This window comes from Ammospiza caudacuta, chromosome Z (genome assembly GCF_027887145.1).
Source record: "Ammospiza caudacuta isolate bAmmCau1 chromosome Z, bAmmCau1.pri, whole genome shotgun sequence".
Taxonomy (NCBI): domain Eukaryota; kingdom Metazoa; phylum Chordata; class Aves; order Passeriformes; family Passerellidae; genus Ammospiza; species Ammospiza caudacuta.
The window spans coordinates 31,688,762-31,707,304 of record NC_080632.1 but is presented as its reverse complement, the minus strand read 5'-3'; the positions used below and the strand labels follow the sequence as shown (position 1 = coordinate 31,707,304).

The 18,543-nt window shown below is 37.0% G+C and overlaps 1 protein-coding gene across 1 annotated transcript in view; it reads right to left on the bottom strand.

The window, feature by feature from the left end:
• Positions 1-1,426: 1,426 nt before the first annotated feature.
• The window catches only part of KIF27 (kinesin family member 27), a 30,003-nt gene continuing 12,886 nt past the window's right edge, over positions 1,427-18,543 (bottom strand). Inside the window, exons 5-18 of the mRNA XM_058823842.1 lie at positions 16,993-17,136; positions 13,841-14,029; positions 13,144-13,319; positions 12,645-12,778; positions 11,954-12,109; positions 10,748-10,953; positions 9,666-9,863; positions 9,202-9,315; positions 8,014-8,190; positions 7,074-7,286; positions 5,860-6,066; positions 3,274-3,472; positions 2,660-2,824; positions 1,427-2,070 (exon numbers count right to left, since the gene is read on the bottom strand). Coding sequence (XP_058679825.1) covers positions 2,679-2,824; positions 3,274-3,472; positions 5,860-6,066; positions 7,074-7,286; positions 8,014-8,190; positions 9,202-9,315; positions 9,666-9,863; positions 10,748-10,953; positions 11,954-12,109; positions 12,645-12,778; positions 13,144-13,319; positions 13,841-14,029; positions 16,993-17,136 — 2,259 coding nt within the window. The 3' untranslated portion in view covers positions 1,427-2,070; positions 2,660-2,678. The remainder of the gene's footprint in view (positions 2,071-2,659; positions 2,825-3,273; positions 3,473-5,859; positions 6,067-7,073; positions 7,287-8,013; positions 8,191-9,201; positions 9,316-9,665; positions 9,864-10,747; positions 10,954-11,953; positions 12,110-12,644; positions 12,779-13,143; positions 13,320-13,840; positions 14,030-16,992; positions 17,137-18,543) is intronic.

Here is an 18,543-nt window from a genome sequence, read left to right as displayed (position 1 = left end):
TACCATGGGACAAAATAAATGCTTGAGATTTGTGTTTGTAGTATCAGAGGAATTGTTTATTACTAGGCTGGCTCTGGAGAATGGCACTTTCCTTAACACTTAACAGGCATAGAAGAGCTTTTTCTGTGGTAGTTGCACATGTTGGGATCTGCATTTTCCAGCTGAAAGTCATGTAGGTATAAACAAGACACAGACCATAAAATTTTAGAATCACGGAATGCTTTGGGTCAGAAGGGACCTTTCAAATCTCAGTCTGTTACGTACCATCTTGGCAGTCCAATGCCAAGGGCAGGGACGTCTTTCACTAAGGTCAGGGTGCTCAAAGCCCTGTTCAACCTGACACTGAACACTTCCATGAATGGGGCATCCAAAATGTATTGTTATCCAAAACCTATTTCCAACCTATTTGTTTTCCTAAATCCTATTCAGATTTTCTTGCATTTAAGAGCTACATATTGTTGGGAATATTTCTGTACATTAAGTTCGATACTGAAGCAGTTAAAAAAAAATCAGAATTTTCTCAGGTTTAAGAGAAGTTCCTTCAAAGCTGCAGTATAACAAGAATACAGATCTGAACTTTGCTGTATTTTTTCCTATTACATATAACTGAAATTGGAAATCTGATTCACCACCCAGAAGAAAATATTTGCTTGTTAATAATTACACAGTACTACTATTCACCACAGCGAATAGCCACCTTTGCCACTACAGTGGCTAAGGAAAATTGCCTTCCCTCCCTGTTTTCAGTCTGTGTTACCATTGTCTAGATAGTATCTAAAGCAAAACCCAAAAAATTTCCACGAGGAATTGGCACTGAAACAAAATCTAGTAAAGCAGTATAGAATTATTTTAAATTATTTTATTACTATTTATATTCATTGCTTAAAGTATACTGAGCAGACTGACAGAGTGGGAATTTTCTGATACTTCAAAAAGTACTTTTACTTGTAGTTAGTAAAGACATGAACTTTGTTAACAGCTGTTTTCACTTGAATTCATCAGAAGTAACTTCTGCTTCCTCTTGACTGGATAACAACACCAATACTGTTATCTAAAATGAAATTATCAGCAGATAAATAACTAAAAGTTACAACTTCTCTGAGTGCCTGTCATAGGTAGGCAACATGGTTTTCCTGCATGCACATGGTAGAAAGTTATCAGCACCTCACATATCAGCCCTTTCTATTAAAAATGTTCGCCATCTACAAGAACATAGGAGGTACTTGCCATTAATCTCATCTGAGCAGGTGCTGCTAATACAAGGCTCACCATTCTAACTTGTCATGTATCCTAGTAGGCAGTCTAAAAACAACTGAACCATGACAAATATGAAATTATTAATATATTGGAAAACAGTCAGCAACTATACTAGTACAACACAAAAAAGACATTGAACAAATATGACTGCAATATACAAACAGGGATTTTATTATTTCTAAAGCCCAGTAACAAATTATGGTTTTATTGCATTGTAGAGCAACATGTTTCATAATGTATTAAAAAGAAAAATAACTAGATGTGGAGTACCTCTTATAAAATTTGCAAATATATGCATTGGAAAAAAGTTGGAAGTTTACAGGGACCTTCTCCCTTCTTCCCACTGCTACAATTTGCCAAGGACAAGTGTTTGCCCACATAGATACATATCCTAAACCACATGCTTCTGTGTATACTAGACACAGAATAGTCTTTCCCATCCTCTTTTATTATCCAGTCTCTGGAATCTTCATGTTCACAGTTTGATGGTGTACTTTATAGTAATGAATGTGCAGGCTCATTATCTTGCCTAGAGGGAAAGGGCCGAGCCCTAATTCACTCTGGGAGTAGAGGTGTGAGATCAGCATCTCTCTGTAGGAAGGCATGGCACTGAGTGGAAAGAAACAGAAGCATCCATTGGGAGGTTGAACCAGTCTTGCTGAGCCTTAAAAAGAAACACCAACAGGCCAAGAAGGCTATATTGGGTATGTGAGGTACTGTGGTGGCATTGAGAGGTATGAGACAACAGAAACAGTGATGAAACGGAACCTTCTTTTCTCCTCCACATGAATAGCTTTGTTGTACATCTGGATTCTGGCAAGAAGGACATGAAACAATTAAAAACTTATACTAACAGTTGGTTGTTGTTGTTTTTTTTGTTCAGTTGGTTGGGGTTTTTTTATGTCAAAGCACAGAGTCGTAAGAGAGACCACTTCTTTTTCCCCTTCAAATGTATAAATGCTCTTTCAGCTTTAGTATGTAAGTAGCTAAAATAAGTTAGTAACTGGAAGTGTGGCACTTTACATTCACAACCTCCCAGAAACTTTTAAGAAATCAAATGCATGGCATATAGCAAAGTGGTTAGCAACAATAGATTTCAGAGGCTTTCAGAGAACAAAATTCCTTTGCCTTAACCATAACAGTTTGACATTGTAGATGCTGAAGTTGTTAGAATCTGGAGAAAGCAGAACAAGAATTTAAACCGTTGGCACACCACTGCTACAGCTACAGCTATAAACAAATGTCTCTCACTTGAAACAGCAGTAGAGGTAGAATATATTCCTGAAGAATAGTCAATACAGTAAAAATATGATGTTTTACAGCTATCTGACATAGTTCTGTGTGTTCACCACTCTTCAAACAGTCTACTGACAATCGCATAAACATCAGATAATATGCTTACATTTACTGGATGACAATAATTATTCAGATGACTCTCCAAGAAGGCCCTTCAATTTCTTCTTCAGCTCTCTGCTGGTTTTCTTATAGAAAAATAAATCTTTTTCCAGTTGCTGGATTTTTACTTCATACCCTTTCAGGGTTTCTGCAATACCTTCACTATTTTGTTCTACGAGAAATAAAATCAGTTTAAGGACCAAGTCTCTGTGTCAAAAATCAAGATGTCCAACTAGGCAGAGTATCTTGATGGCATTTTGCTTGCAATGTGCATGTTTTAACTAATATGAAATAAGATGAAAAAGGCTGTGCCAATCCCACCTTTTAGTTGTAATAGTATTTAGAAGATCAAGATCAACAGAACCAGTATCTTATGACTTTTCAATATCAGCAAATTCAATATGAAAATAGAACAATTCTGATACTGCTTTAAAAAAATAATCTGTTTTGCATTCATATGGACATCATGTGTCTATCCTTGACATCTTACATAGCAATAGAATTAGTGACAGCCAAAATATATCTCTGAACCTTATTCGTTTTTTTAGCTGGAATACAATACTTCTCTGTTAATGACCAAAGAAAATACTTCGTGTATAATCCCCACCCCAAAAAAAATACCTTTGAAATTATTCAGTATAAACTGTATTTTTTTCTCATGTTCTTGGCGCTGGTGAGTCAGCTGCCTGTCACACTGCAACTTGATGTGTTCAAGTGCAGATTCTAATTCACGCATCATGTTTTTCTGGTGTATGGACTTCATTTCCTGTTCTTCAATCTGCACTTGTAATTTTCGTTCAGACTCACGCAGGCCAACAATCTTAGAAAGAAACACACTTATTTTGATTTATCAAGAGGTTTTAAGAAAATCTTTTACCCTTCAGCCTAATAGATTAAAACATACAATAGCTCTGGATCTCTACAAGTAATTAAGCTTATACTGGAAATAGACTTGCCACTGCTACAGGTTGACTCTTCAGAACTAAAATGCATACATTTTGATCACATTGACTAGTGGAGTTTTTTAATATCCTATGCAAAATTTAATCTGAAAGAATATTGCTCTCCAGACTTCCAACTTGCATCCCACAGACAACTTTTTTACAAAATTACCAAAGGTTCACCCAAGGTCACAAAGACACCATATCATAATGCATTTAATATTTATGCTTCCAGATGTCAGTATGATTCCTAAGCACATAGCTGCACACACTGCAAAGTATCAGTTTTCACTGGTGTTGTGGTTTGATGTGCCTAAAAGCTGGGCACTCACAAAAAACTGTTCACTCATTTTTCCCTGCTACAGTTTAGCAAAGGAGGAGGAAAGAAAAACTAAAGGGCTTATGAGTTAAGGACCAGGAGAAAACACTTGAAGGGCAAAACAGTCTCAAATTTAAATGGTATAATGAAAAATGTATTAACAGAATTAAAAGAGGATAATGAGAACTAAAATAAAAGTTTTAGTACACTGTTTTTCTCCCCCTCCAGCCCCTCCTTTCTTCCCACTGACAGCACAGAGAGACAGGCTGTGAGAGTTCTGCTCAGTTTTTTCACTTGAAATGTTTTTTCAGTTCACTTAGGGAGAAGATTTTCTTTTACTATGCGGTAGGGTCCTTCCCACGGGAGACAATTCTCTGTGAGATTTTCTAGTGTGGTTCTAATTTTCACGAGTAGCAGTCCCACCTGACCTGCTGTAACATGAGTCCCTCCCATGGTTAATGCAGCCTTCCCAAAACTGCATGGTGTGGGTCATTTTAGTTCATGGGGTATAGTCTTTTAAGGATAAACTGTTCTAGCTTGAAAGCAAGGGCTCTCTTTCTCTATCCTCTCTCTCTGTTCAAGTTTCCAACTAAATTACAGCTTTTCAGCATCTACTTACTCCAGCATGAGCACCTTTTCTCATGGGCTGTGAGTGGATCTCTGCATCCCCCTATGCACTTCATGGAATACTGGGAAAGTTTGTTGTATTATAGTCCTCACCACAGCTTGTAGAAAAATCTCAGCTCTGATGTTTGGAGCACCTCCTCTTCCTGGAGGAGGTTTTCCACTGACCTTAGTGTCACCATGTTGTTCTCCTCATGTGTCTTCACCTCCATTTATCTGACTCAGAAGAAAATTGTTGTCTGCAGGTTTGTTTGGTCTCAAGTTCTACCCATTGAAAAGTTCTTATGGGATTTTGCAGTGCTAAAAGGCTGATCTCGTCTTGGCTCAGTATTGGGGAAGTGCTCACCATGCCCGTCACTGTTGGCCACATGGGCAATGCCAGCCACTGTGGTGCTGGCACCCTTCAGCTCCTCTCTTGATGTGAGGCGCCAGCAAGGAGACGCCACTACCGCTGTCCCTGCCCTTCTGCACACAGCACAGCTGACTGAAAGCAGCCAGGCAGGCACAGTTCCCTGTGGACTGTGCCAAGATAGCTGTGGCTGTGTGGGAAAGAGAAGCTGCTGCTGCTGCCCCTGCCTTTCTGTCGGTGGCACAGCAGAGTAGAAGTGGCCAGGCAGGCACAGTTCACCGCTGGCCAAACTGAGGTGGCAGCGGCCACACGGCCACAGCAGCCACATAGCCACCCCGGCACGCCCCCAGCCCTCAGAAAAGAAGAACTATGTGCATTTTTTTTCCTTCTTAAATATGTCATCACAGAGGCATCACCAACTTCTCTAATTGGGCCAGCAACATGTCCATTGTCAGAGCCTTCAGAGACTGGCTCTGCTGAACATAGCAGAAGTTTCGAGCAGCTTTCTCTCCCAGAAGCTGCTTCTGTGGCTTCTGCCCCCTCTAAAAGCCAGGCTGTGTTAACCCAACACAACCAGATTTAGGAAAAACACAATAACAATAGCAGCCTGAGCTTTATGAAGCTTTCTGAAATTCTGCATTCAGGAAGAATTTGAATACAAGACCATTATTTAAACACGTTGTTTCTCCTTAAGTTGGCAACACAGAGCACTGGAAAAAGGCAAGGTAATTTCCAGATTTGTAGCACGTTTCTAGCTAATCTATTAAAACAAGATGTACAAAGTTAACCCACAAGTATCCTATTTAAGTTAACATAAAAATTAAAAACAATTTAATCACAGATCTATGTAACCTGAAGATATATTAACCAAAAGCTTAAGCTTCTTAAATTTATTTTTATTTCCTGCCACCATCTCAATATCTAGAATAGTAATAGAAAGTGGGATAAAATAGTATTCATTAGCCAAAACAAACCTTGTTGAAATAACTGATGATGATAGCTCTGAGTTCCGCAGCAGACAGGGAAACTAGTTTTCCTATTACATTATGCTTGCTCTGTGAAAGATTCTGAGAAGATGACCAAAGTAAGTGCTGGCGATTATGAATACTTTCATTCTTGTAATCAATTGCAGCTACAAGGGCTTCAATTCCTTCTTCTAGCTGGAAAAGAATATGTTCTTCCTACAGAGGAACACATGAGTGAGATCTTTACTAAAAGAAAGCTCAGAATTAATCTTTCAAGACATCTTTAACTTCATTCTCAAGAGTGAACCTAAACTTTATGGTAAGATGAGCTAGTTGTAGCACAGACAGCGGAGAGGAAAACAAGATGTAGAGTGCAAATCTAGAACTTTTGTCTTTTCCTGTCACAACACAGAGGTTGATCAATTGGCTCATCACAAAACTAGAAGTCATGTTTCTCTTTTAATCCTTCCTTCATCCTCACCACAGTTTGACTTCTGCTATTTTATTTTTTTTATGTACTAATTTTCTGTTATATTAATGAATTAATCAGTCAATCAGTAAAGAGTTTGGTGACCATGATTTGTGTATGGAAGTGGCAGAAACGCCTGGCCTGAAGCACAGTAGACTTTGATGAGTGAGACATATAGGGATCCTTCCAGAGCAGTATCACTCAGCCATAGTCTCATATGGCTTCTCAAGACCTAAAAGTAATCAGTTCCTTTTATATGAATTTATTTTATGTTCAACATAATGATACTGATCAACTCCAAGTAATGGGCCATCCAGGTAATATGACTTATTTTCACTGTAGGACTATGTAGTCCTTCAGGTAAAGTTTGCTTTTTTCACAAGATTCTATGAAAAAAATCAAGGGGCATGACTATGTGAATACCTCGCTTGTTCTGTATCCTGACATTAAAATACCTCCCTGTGATAAACTGATTAACTTCTGTTTCCCTTACTTCTCATTATATGACTCTTAGACCAATAGAGTTTGGCAAGATACAATCTGACTTACGTTCCTCTGATCTTAAACTTCATTCACCAGTACATAATTGGTGCTATCATAGCACCTCTACTAAAATTGCTATTTACAAAAGTGTCTAACTTCTGCTCCTTATTTCTAGCTTACCTGATATCTGGAGACATTTTAGGTTCTGACTGGAATTCTTTATTATCAAACAATACTTAAACCTGTATTTATCTCAGAGGTGCTTACTTACTTCAGTTGACAACAGTTTACCATCTTTCAGTTTCTCATCCATACTATTTCTCCTTCTGAGCAGCTGATCCCTTTCCATTTGGAGAGCCTGAATTTTTTCCAAAATGTCTGACTTGTCAGTGGTGCTGCCCTGAAGCTGCATACTTTTATCACACAGCTCCTGATCCAGAATACTTAAGCGGGTAGACAATTTCATACTATCTTTGTTCAAAGCCTAAAAAAAACCACAACAACCACAGATATAAAAATGAGATATTTCTTTCCAGTAAGAAAAAAGTAAATGACACTGTCACATTCTGACTCGAAAAAATTGCTTGTTTTTTGTAATGGGACCTCATTTACTTTGAGTGGACAGATATCATTAAAAAAAAAGTTCAACATGTAGTTTTCTACATAATAAAAATTAAAGGCACTAGTCTTTATATGTGACAATGATACTTTGCATTCACTCTTTCTGCTGAAAAGTAAATATTGCAAGACATTTCCCTGCTGTTTTCTCTAGAAAGCAGAAAGATTTGGTCATATTCATAAATAATAGATAAAAAATCCTATAATATAATTTAATATATTCAATATTATTTTATATTAAATATATTAATATTATTAATATTAAAATAATATTAAATTATATTAATTATATTAAATATATTATGTTATCATCAATAACAATTCCACAGTTCAGAATTGTTTGGTTTTGGGGTTTGTTTCATTGTTGCAATTTTGGGGGGAAAAAGTGAATTAAAATGATTGTCTGTGTTAATTACAATTTAAATGTCAATTGGTCAAGCTACATAATACCTGCATCACAGTGGTATAGACACAGGAGGTCCCTTGAGCCCCCTCTGCTATCTTATCTGCCCTCGCCCACCACCAGTCTTTGAGTTAGCCTTATGACTAACTTATGACTGTGGTGAGTTTTGTGGGTTTTTTTCTTGAATCACCTGGCTAGATCTCAGTTTCTTGATTTCCAGGTAGCTTTTCTCTTGCATATATGCTTCTTTTTTTGCTACAATGGCTTCTCTTTTCTTTAAATCTTCTTCTAGTTCTGCTAACTGTTGGTGCTGTTGAAGAATTCTTTCCATTTCTTCATCCAGCCACTTCTTCTGCTCTTCTAATTTCTAAAGTTTCAAGAGAGATCCAGAAAGTATTAACCAGGATATTTTGACTCAGAATGTTATGTTTATGCTGTATCTTTCTTCAGAATTACTGATAAAACTGTAGAAGACATTAACATTTCTAATGTCAGTATTAATTCTGCCACAGAATCCTTACTCAGAATAATACAGAAACTGGACTGATTTAAAAGAGGCCTCAGCAATATTATGTTGCTACATCTCATATAAACATGCTTGTATCAGATGCTGTATCTTTTCTAAAGAATATATTTTCTAAACTATTTACATAAATAGATGTCATCTACCCAAGCACAGCAACTAGGTTTAGATGGTACCATGAAAATTCAGCTAGCCCATCCTCATTGCATTTTAATGGCCCAAACCCAGCTTCTTGTTGACCTGCAAGCATGGTCCATTATAAATTTATTCTGAAGCCAGAGTTTATCAGAGGATATATTCCTGTTAAGGCATAAAAAGTTTCTTTTATTTAACTTTTAAAATTTCTTTTCACCTTTAAAGACTTAAGGTAATTCATATTTCAGTGTCCACATCTGAAATAATGTAGGTGGCACTGCTACATAGGATACATACTTTTCTAACCCTGTTATCAACAATCAAAACCAGAAACCACTGTAATTTATGTCAGAGTAGAAACCAAACAAAATAAAACACCTGAACAATGCACAGAACAATTAAAACCCAACACATCAAGGTCACCCTCAAACCTGCTGGATAACCAAATCTCCTGAATTCACAGGTTTCTGAATCAGTATTTTTGACAAATTATAGGGGAAAAAAAAGAGAAGACACTAAAGGCACTCCTTTCTTTCATTCAAAAAGAGTACAGTACAAGAGCCACTAGGCTCTACTCCCAATTTTTGCTAGAGAGAAAAAAAAAAGACAAAACTATGATGGAATACTCTTCATACAAATGGTTTACAAAAATAGATGACTAGAGATGAAGAAAGATTTTTTTATTTCAGGGGTCACACATATTTGGAATAGATTAACTACCTGTAGTTTCTGTGGAGCTCCCACTGAGTTTTTTTTCTTCTTTTTAAAAACAGCAATTTCTTTATCCTTAATTTTGAGGATCTTCTGCTGTTGCTCCATCTTAAGCTGAAGTTCCTTTGAACAAACAAAAAGCACCATTCTTCCTACATCAGACAGTCAAATACATTTCATGTGACAGTCTCCCCAAGATATAATCTGAAATACTGACTCTAAATTTATTTATAAAATTGCAATTCAGAACTAGACACCAGGTAATAAAATGAGGAAAAAAAAAACTAAAAGAGAAAGGCAAAACGGAGATTAATGTGAATTGTTTATAGACAATTTCTTTGGTGCATTTATCAAGAAATTCATTAAGGCATTATTGAAAATAAGGGAAAGCCTGGTAGTCTAGTTTATTGGGGAAGCAGGAGCAAAAATTATTCATCCTAATCTTTGTCATAGGGAAACAGGAAGAATCCTACTTGAATTTGTTGCTGGTCCTGCTGAAGCTCCGCTTCCAGTTGCTTCTTCTTTTCACTCTCCTCACACAGTCTCTTTTGCATCTGGGATTGCTGATGCTTCATCTGAGCCACTTTCTGCTCAAGGTCTCTTGCTTCTCTCTCACTTTGGTTAGATAATGAAGCCAAATTCTTGGTATCTTGCTGCTTCTTCTGTAAGGTCTGAATGTTCATGTCAAAATTTCAGCTTAAGAGCAGGAAAACTTGTAACTGAAATATGACTCAGCTTCATTCTTTATTTCACTGAATTCTTAGGGTAACCAAGATTTAGTAACTTCTGCCCAAACAATCACTTGTTATTACTGTAGTTTTGAGCTATCTGGTGGAGTTGGCACAGGCTGAATTAAACATGAAAAGGTACAGTTTATGCTTGGCAATACAGTAAAAGTACTAAAATCTAGCAGACACCACAGTTCTGGAAAATTTGCAGAGACACAATGGTGTCAGAATGCTGGTGCCAGAATGGTGGTGGTCAGAATGCTGGTCCTGAGCTCAAGTCAATAAGCAAACTCCCTCTTTCTGTATGGAATTTTCTGACCTGTCATTCTAGGATTGAGAGGCACAGAGCACCTAAGCTGATCCTATATAGAATACTAACTTAGATACAACAGAACTTAAAAACAGAAGGTCAGTGTCAAACAAATATGCCTGCGTGGGCCTGATCTTGCAAGGCATCACAGGGATTTGCTCAGACCTACAATTTATATAGTATTTCCATAAAACATTGATTTTATTTAAGGCAAGTAATAGATTTATAATACCCTCTCTTGGATAAATTCCTCTATTGGACTATATACAATGATGTATGGAAATCTCATATCTCTCAATACTTTCTTAGTGTCTTACATACCAAGAAGGTATTTCATGTTTCTAACCAAGTAGATGTTAACCAGCATTTTGAGTGTAATAGTATTAAGTTTCTCACTAGCTACTTCAATTTACCCAGCTTCCAGCATGTAAAACAGGTAAAAATTTTACAAACAGAGTGTTAAGGTTCACACAGTGAGATAGAGATTTGCAAATCATAATAATCAGATCAGAAATACCTGCACTTTCAACTTAGCTGCCTCCATCTTCTTCTGGCACTCTTTCAGTAACATGACTTTCTCAGGAATATCTCTCAGCTCTTTACTGTCCAGCTCCTGAAGCTGCTTTTGTGCTTCAGCCAGTTCTCTTTTGGCCTGCTCAATTTCTTGCTCCAGTATACTTATCTTCAAAGAATACTGCCTGCTTACAGACTGAGCATCCTTACCTTAAAGACAGCATATACAAATAGTTTAAAACAAACATGATAATCAGTTGAAATGTAATACTTCTGGAGTGGAAATATTACTTACTTTGTTCTGGCTAAGGGAGTAATTTCTGATACATTTTCCAACACTAAAGGAACCTGCAGTTCCTTTCTAACTCTGAAATGGAGATAAAGAGAGTCCTAAATCTGAACATTTCATGAGTCACCTCATGCCACCAAATAAAGTGCCATCTGAGTCCCAGAGTTAAATTCTTATGCCTACTGTAGATTATGGCAAAATGGCTATCCTGTATTTCATAATTTTGTTTGGTTTTTTTTCCCCCAGAAGAATATGCCATAAATTTTTTACTCAACTTTCAGCTTAATAATTAGTATATGATCTTGGATTGTGTTTCTACTCTGTGACTTGTCCCATTTGGGCAATCTGGGATGGCACAGAACCTTTCTCAGACCACCTCAAGAGAAGGTAAACAAAAGAGAAGAGTGTGATTGAAGGGGCTGAGGAAAGAGATCCTTCCTGTCATCACAAGGCTAGTTTCTCTATCAGGACAGATGTGTAAGGGATGTATGCTACCAGGGCCACTGATTTTTTTCCTTTTCCACTTCTGACTCCCATTTCTCTACTGTTATAGAACATAGAAGATACAAAGATGTATCTTTTCTCCAATCCCAGATACTATGTCACAAATACGCATCTACAAAGAGATAGCACTGACCATACATTAAAAATTACACTACTGTTGGATAAAAGTGATAATCAACAAAGCACAAAAAATATTTAACAATCAATCTTCATAGTAGAGTAGGCTGTAATCAAAATTTTCAGTGATTACAGCAAGTAATTAGCAAAATCCATGGATTTTTAGGTTGTTAAAAGTATTTTTAAGATAATTATATAAAAACTAAGACATACAGGACTTTAGGTTTTCAATGTCTCTTCCTTTGTTTCAGAACATCTTAATTCCCTACAGTATCCAGTATTCCTACAGTAGACAGTTACCTGTTCTTACTAACTCCTTAATAAGTTCCTCTTTCCTTTTGATATTAAGTGCAAGTTCTCTTATTTTTTGCTCAGCCTTAGCAAGTCTCAACTCTGAATTCTTTAACTTCTGCATGTTAAAAACATGGATTTTCTGGAGGCTGTCAATCTCTTCACCTTGAAAAAAACAAAGCAAAATAGAGTTATAAAATCTGGAATAGATGCTGTATTCAAAAGGTAGTGCTCTGCAATATCGACTGTGTGCAGTTCTTCCATATAAAGTACAAGAATCAAAAGGAGAAAAGAGAGCAGGGTATTCTACCCTGCCATGTGTGTAAACAGGGAAAAAAAAGGATGCTATGCACTTGCATTTCAAGGCCCTAAGTCTGGAAAATATTCCAGAAACCACTTCAGTATTTTTGGTGAAATAATAGCATCCATTTCTTTCATTGAAGCAGTTCTAAAGATTTATATGTGACCAGATTTTGATAAGTGAACTCCTTTCTGGCTAGTAGGTATTACTAGAGGTTACTAACATCAGTTTCAGAATGGGAAAGAAAAACAGAAATTGGAAAGCCTACTTTGAATTATAACCAAAAAATATTTGTAAGAATTGCGGATATTCTTCTGGGAAAACTAATTACATGTGCTAAAGCCATTATTGCATATTCTGATACTGTAGTAAGATTTGCTCTAATGACTCCCATCATACCTGTAGTTGTGTCGGTTTGTAGTGCAGATTTATTGGACACACCAGACTTGTCTACTGGACATTTCATGTCACTTACATCAGGAAGGAAGCACACAGAAGTATGATTTTTTGTCCATGTTCGGTTTATGGAACATCTATGACAGAACAATAAACATGCTACTCTGCAAATGCACAGCGATTTTTTTTCTTTAAGCATCATGCAAAGTAGATGATCTTAACAGAGAAGAAGCTCAGACTTACAAAAGCATTCTTACCTTCTTCCTCATCCACACCAGTCCCACACACACCATCACCCAATCTCCCGGTCTTCAAGGTAGATTCTGACCCACAAGCAAGGATTATGCAATCTTTGCTAAACCTACATATATTAAACTTATTTTGCAGTATGCCCAGATGGTCCCACAGGTTCACTGTAAGTATTATGGAAGGATTAGGCACTACTACTACCTTTGCTATACATTTTTCTGTAACAAAAGTTGAAGAACAACAAAAAAATTACTTATATGAGGTTTTCTCTTCACTGCCTGTATTGTCTTCCTCTTCATCACTCTGATCAGAGAGGTGGCAGTGAAGGACTTTATCTTGATCTTCTAACTTGGTCAGTATAATCTGCCTGCGAATATGGAATTCTGCCATTATCTGGGCCAGAGACAAGATGGGGGGGCTGGTATACCCCTGTCAAAAAGCACACAAAAATAGTGATGGGTAAAAACACTTGCAATAGTTCAGCAATTCATTACTCATATTTTAAAAATGTTTCACCACCTGAGCTTGTAAGCAATTACACAGGTTTTCTATAATAACTCTGAGTACCTTTGTAACAAAGCATTTTGCAAGAGCCTAGAGGAGTCGTTTCAAATGTGAAAGAGGTCACTGGTAGCAATTCATTATCCCATGTACTCAACGTATTGGTAAGAATAAAATTCATTTTTTATAATGTTTCATACTCGAACCCTCAAAACCCCTACAAAACCAGCTGGGGGCTGAAAACATGACAGCCATAGCACTTGTAGGTGGAAACTTTAAGCCTAAACATTTTGGATAATTGTGGCATAAACAAATGTTACAAAACTAGTTTTTCAGTGGGAAGTTAAACATCAGTATCTGAGGAAGACATTGTATATTATCATGTTGCGTCTAATGATTGGCCAATAATCATTACAAAGTAAAAGGGGGAAAATCTGATTAGACCTTACCTTTTGGATCTCTGTCTCTGAAGGCAGGTTTTTTGTTACTGGGACACCGTAGCCCCTCCTAGCAAATGCCATGACAGCTGGCCCATCTTCATAAGCACTTGGGAAATCTAAAGCTTTCACATCTGTGAACTTCTCTAATTTCAATTTTAGCTGATCAATGGCTATGTGCTGTTCCACCATTTTCTCAATCTCATGAGGAAAAAAAATAAAGCAAAAGCAAAACTGAGCACTGTACCATATTCTCAACTTCCTCACAAAGGTCATGAATCTTGTAAATCACCCGCTGACCCTAAATTATTGTGCAAGGCACCGGCAAATTCTGCAGCAAACTGGGAATTTTATGACATATCATCAGTCTCAGAATCCCCTCCCACTCCCCAATCCAATAAAGTTTAGACACATCTTTGTTCAGAAAGACCAACCTGAGTATCCTAGGTTGCAGAGAGAGTGCCAGTGTGGGGTGTAACCAAATTGAGTATTCTATGCCATTTCTGACAAACTGTTAATGATGGGTTTGCAGTAGATGCCCAGCAGTTGCCCAGCTGACACCTCAGGCTACAAGCTGGGTGTTAAATGAGATAAGGGAGAAGAGCCAAACCCTCTGAGAAGGGGAGTGTTTCTTTTTCTTCACAAACGACTCTGCAGTACTGACTCCTTCTGGGGAAACACCAGCACAGTCCCACCGATTACTCCCCCATCCTGAGGGGGTCACCTCTGCCAATGGCCCATAATGGCCCAACAGCACCACCATAATGGACAGCTGTAACAACTTAGACCACCAAGGATTCCCAAAAATATCCTATGACTTTCAGGATTACATCATTCCCAACTGTCCATCCTGGGAGAGGTGCTGAATACTCCCCCTTGAACCTGACCATACATAACTGGGAACTTGGAACTCCCATCACACCTGGACAGATCCAGACAAGGCCGAGAACTTCCACAGGACCACCACTTTTGATTGCAACCATCACTTCAACAGGACTGCAATCACCACTTGATAGGACTGTGACCACCACCTTGGCCAACAGGATGGCAGGTTGTAATCTGGCTTTGTGGGTCTCAGGCAGTTTTAATGTGTATCATTACATTTATATTAACCTTTCTATTAAATTGTGACTCTGACCTGAAATCTCTCTCTCTCAGCACACCCGGTTTAGCTACGTTAGCCTATCCAGGCATCTAGTGAGAAGTGAATGACATAATTAGGAGCTCATGCTTGCTTTATATGGAGAAATAAAATGAGAATTAAACAAATATTTTCAAATTAAACTTATGGTCTGAGTCTTATTAATTAAACATGTATATGGGCTTCCTCTTCCACTTTGTACAATTCCACTTTAAAGATTACTTGTATTAATAAACTAAACATGTACATGATCCCAGGTTCACTTCCTACTTTTTCTTCCACCCAGCCTCAGGTGTGTTGATAATGCTAGTTTGGAGACCTTAACTGCTTCTCCTACAGCATTCTCCATACATTGTTCAAAAGTACTTAGTACTTAGATAACTTATGTTATCTAAACCGATTTGTCCATAAGGCCAAGATTATATCCATTATCAGCTCACTCTATAATTTTTGATTCTTTTTGAATATGGCCTAGCAACAACAGAGAAGTTGAAATATAGCTCACGATACATTCTACATTTTTCTACTTTGAGTAACACATTTTTATTAATTCTTTATGTTGTTGTCTTAGTTGAAAGTTCCTTCTAAACACAAACAATGCTTTACAAGTTGACATTGTGTTGGAATACAATACATATTATTCCTATGTCATAGAAAATCGAATATATGTATGAATATCATATTTCTTATCGTTTTGGAAGAAGTAACAGCCAACTGATCCACCTTGAAACTATTTATCCCTGATACAATTGCACATACAGCTCCACAGTGTAATAATGTAACCCATTTCATAAATACATATGTGTATAAACATTTATTACCTCCTACCTCATACCTACTACTCTAGAAGTCCTTATTCTATCATGTACCATTAAATTACATATGCCTGTGAACACAATGTAAAATATTTGACAGAAGCACTTGCTTTGCATTATACGTTCTTAAACAGAAGTGGCAGTTTAGTGAACTAAACGCCAAAATGCTGCCTGAAAGCTCTCAGGCTTCCTTCCTGTCTCTGATACTGAAAGAACCTTCTATCTACACTGTAACAGCTACCTTGTATCCTCCAAAATGTAAATAAGCATTATCACACTATCAGTTGACACTATGGTGTGCAGGCTAAAAAAAGTTTAGCCAGAATGACAGAAAAGAAAGAAAGTGACAGAGGGAAGAAAAATATCATGACTGGTTTACTTACCTTTAATGCACTGACTCTCCCCAAGCCATCAGAATGGAAAAGGAAAAAGGAGAAAAAGTATGATAAGGAGAAGAGCACTAGCTATCCATGTTTACGCTTTTCTCTTTTAAAAATTCATATAATAAATTATCTGTAATCCGCATATCTGGCAACACCAGCAGAATATTAACTATTCTAGGTGCACGTTATGCATGTACTAGCCACCGTAATTTCATTAGCAAATTCAAGATCTACAAAAGGAAAGAGGCAAGCAGCCTTTTTGTCTTTACCTCACTTTCCATTGTGTCACTCAGTTTTCTCTAATAGTAAATGATCAGAACGTCAGGATGGAATTCTGTCTTATAAAGCCAAAAGGAGCCAATACTCTAATTCTTAATAAAGCTATAACAAAATAAGTTTCTATATAACTTTTCAATTCAAGCATTCTATAGGATCCATACAGTCTTTTTTCAATTCTAAAGCATCTTTCAATGTCTTTCAAATCCTAATCTATTAATTGTCCTGGAACTCCTTAACAATGATACAAATCTGGGGAGAGGGTTGTGTGTTATGGTTCAGGAAGCATGGAGAGCATGAATGGTTCACTTCTAGTTATGCAAGAGGCTTCTGGCACAGCTAGGTTCATATACAGTCCCCAGAAATCATATTACTGTGATACATCCACTAGAAGAACCCAACTCATTCTGTGAAACAGCTCTAATTAAAACAAAATGTCCCCAGTATTGACTGGTAATAAGTAAAAAAAAAATCTGAGGGACTGTTGAATGCATTCACATGGTAGAAGGATGGTTCAATGCAGATAAATATGTACCAGTGGGAAAATACCTGTAATCTTTGTGTTTCTTGAGCCTCCTTTAAAAGTTCCTGTTGTTCTTTCTTTTCTTGTAGTAATGTCTTTATCTGATTCTGCAGTATCTGTACTTCATGATTCTTCTGGCTAAATAGTTCTTCATCCATAACTAGTACCTGCTGCATAATAAAAGAAAAGTTCAGTTAGGCAAAAGGGACATTATTATTCCTACAATAAAATAAAACCTCATTTGTTGTTAAGAGACATGACCAGCACTGCAAAGTCTTGAAGTATGCACAGCAAATTGTCTAAGTGGTTATCTGCAGTTTCTAGCAGCTATTTCTTCACTTCTGTTCCATCTATTGATTTTGTTCTAACAAGTTTCATTCTTCCCAAGGAGATAATGTACTCATAACCAAACCTAATTGATTGAAGTATATATTAAATTCAATTATTATCTTTAGTATGCTGTTATATGTAGCTACAAGATCACAGCATCTTGTGATTAATATACTTCTCTAATGAAAAAATAAGAACAGCTGTCCTCAATCTGCAACTTGGATAACAGTTTAAACATTAAAGAAAACATAAGAATGCTTGTTCATATGTTCTTGTGAATGAATTTATACTGATGGATGGAGACTTCCAAATGTTATTAGTCTTCTAGAAAGCCTGCAGAAGCCAAAGACATAGTACTGAAACATTACATCAACCCACAAACCTTCTCATTCCTGCTCTTCCTATTTTTTTCTCCAAGAGTCCTGGTGGTGGACATATGAATGAGTTTGGGTGTTAGCTACAGCCAATTTGGTATTTTAATATTGTGTAAGACAGCATTATCCAAGCAACAATAGCTGCTAGCAAAGAAATGTGTATGTACAGACAAGAGCAGGTCCTCTACTAGTTATTAAATCTGTCCATATGCAAACCCTGCTCTGGAGCCTGTAGTGTCTCATTTATTTTAGCCTTCCTCTAACCATCTCTTCCTGGCTGTGGATGGCATACTCCCTGGGGAAGAGAGTTCAAGCTAAGTTAAAGGTCAGCTTTCACACTGTTTTGAACCAGGGAAACAGAGGTTTAAAACAAGTCACAGAAGAAAAACAAGAAGGAAGAAAAAAAGCTGTAATTTAGACTGCTTGAAAACAATGAAAAGACAAAATTTATTTATGCAATTGCCAGATAATAATCTATAGCTTTATCAGTTTGATTGCAAACTTAAAAATGGGTTGATGTTACGAAATTCTAACTTATTGGAGCACTGCCTCCTTCCACACGTGACCAAACTCAAATTAATTTTTCTGGGCTATTCATCTGGCATCAGAACTTCACTCAGAATCCAACTGGTGTATAGTTGTTTTAAGTAATAAAATCTGTTATTAATTTTGATTTGAGATGATTTTCACTGTACAATAACCTGCATTTCTTTTCTTTTGATGTTCACAGTCAACATTTTAACTCAGCACATCCAGTATAAGTACTCCCTAAATGCATATGGGGATGTTTCCAAAACGAATTATTTATTTGATCATGTGTCAGTTCTGTTAGGAGACATGCTGTCAGAAGGCTGAGAGCTCTTCTCCCCACGG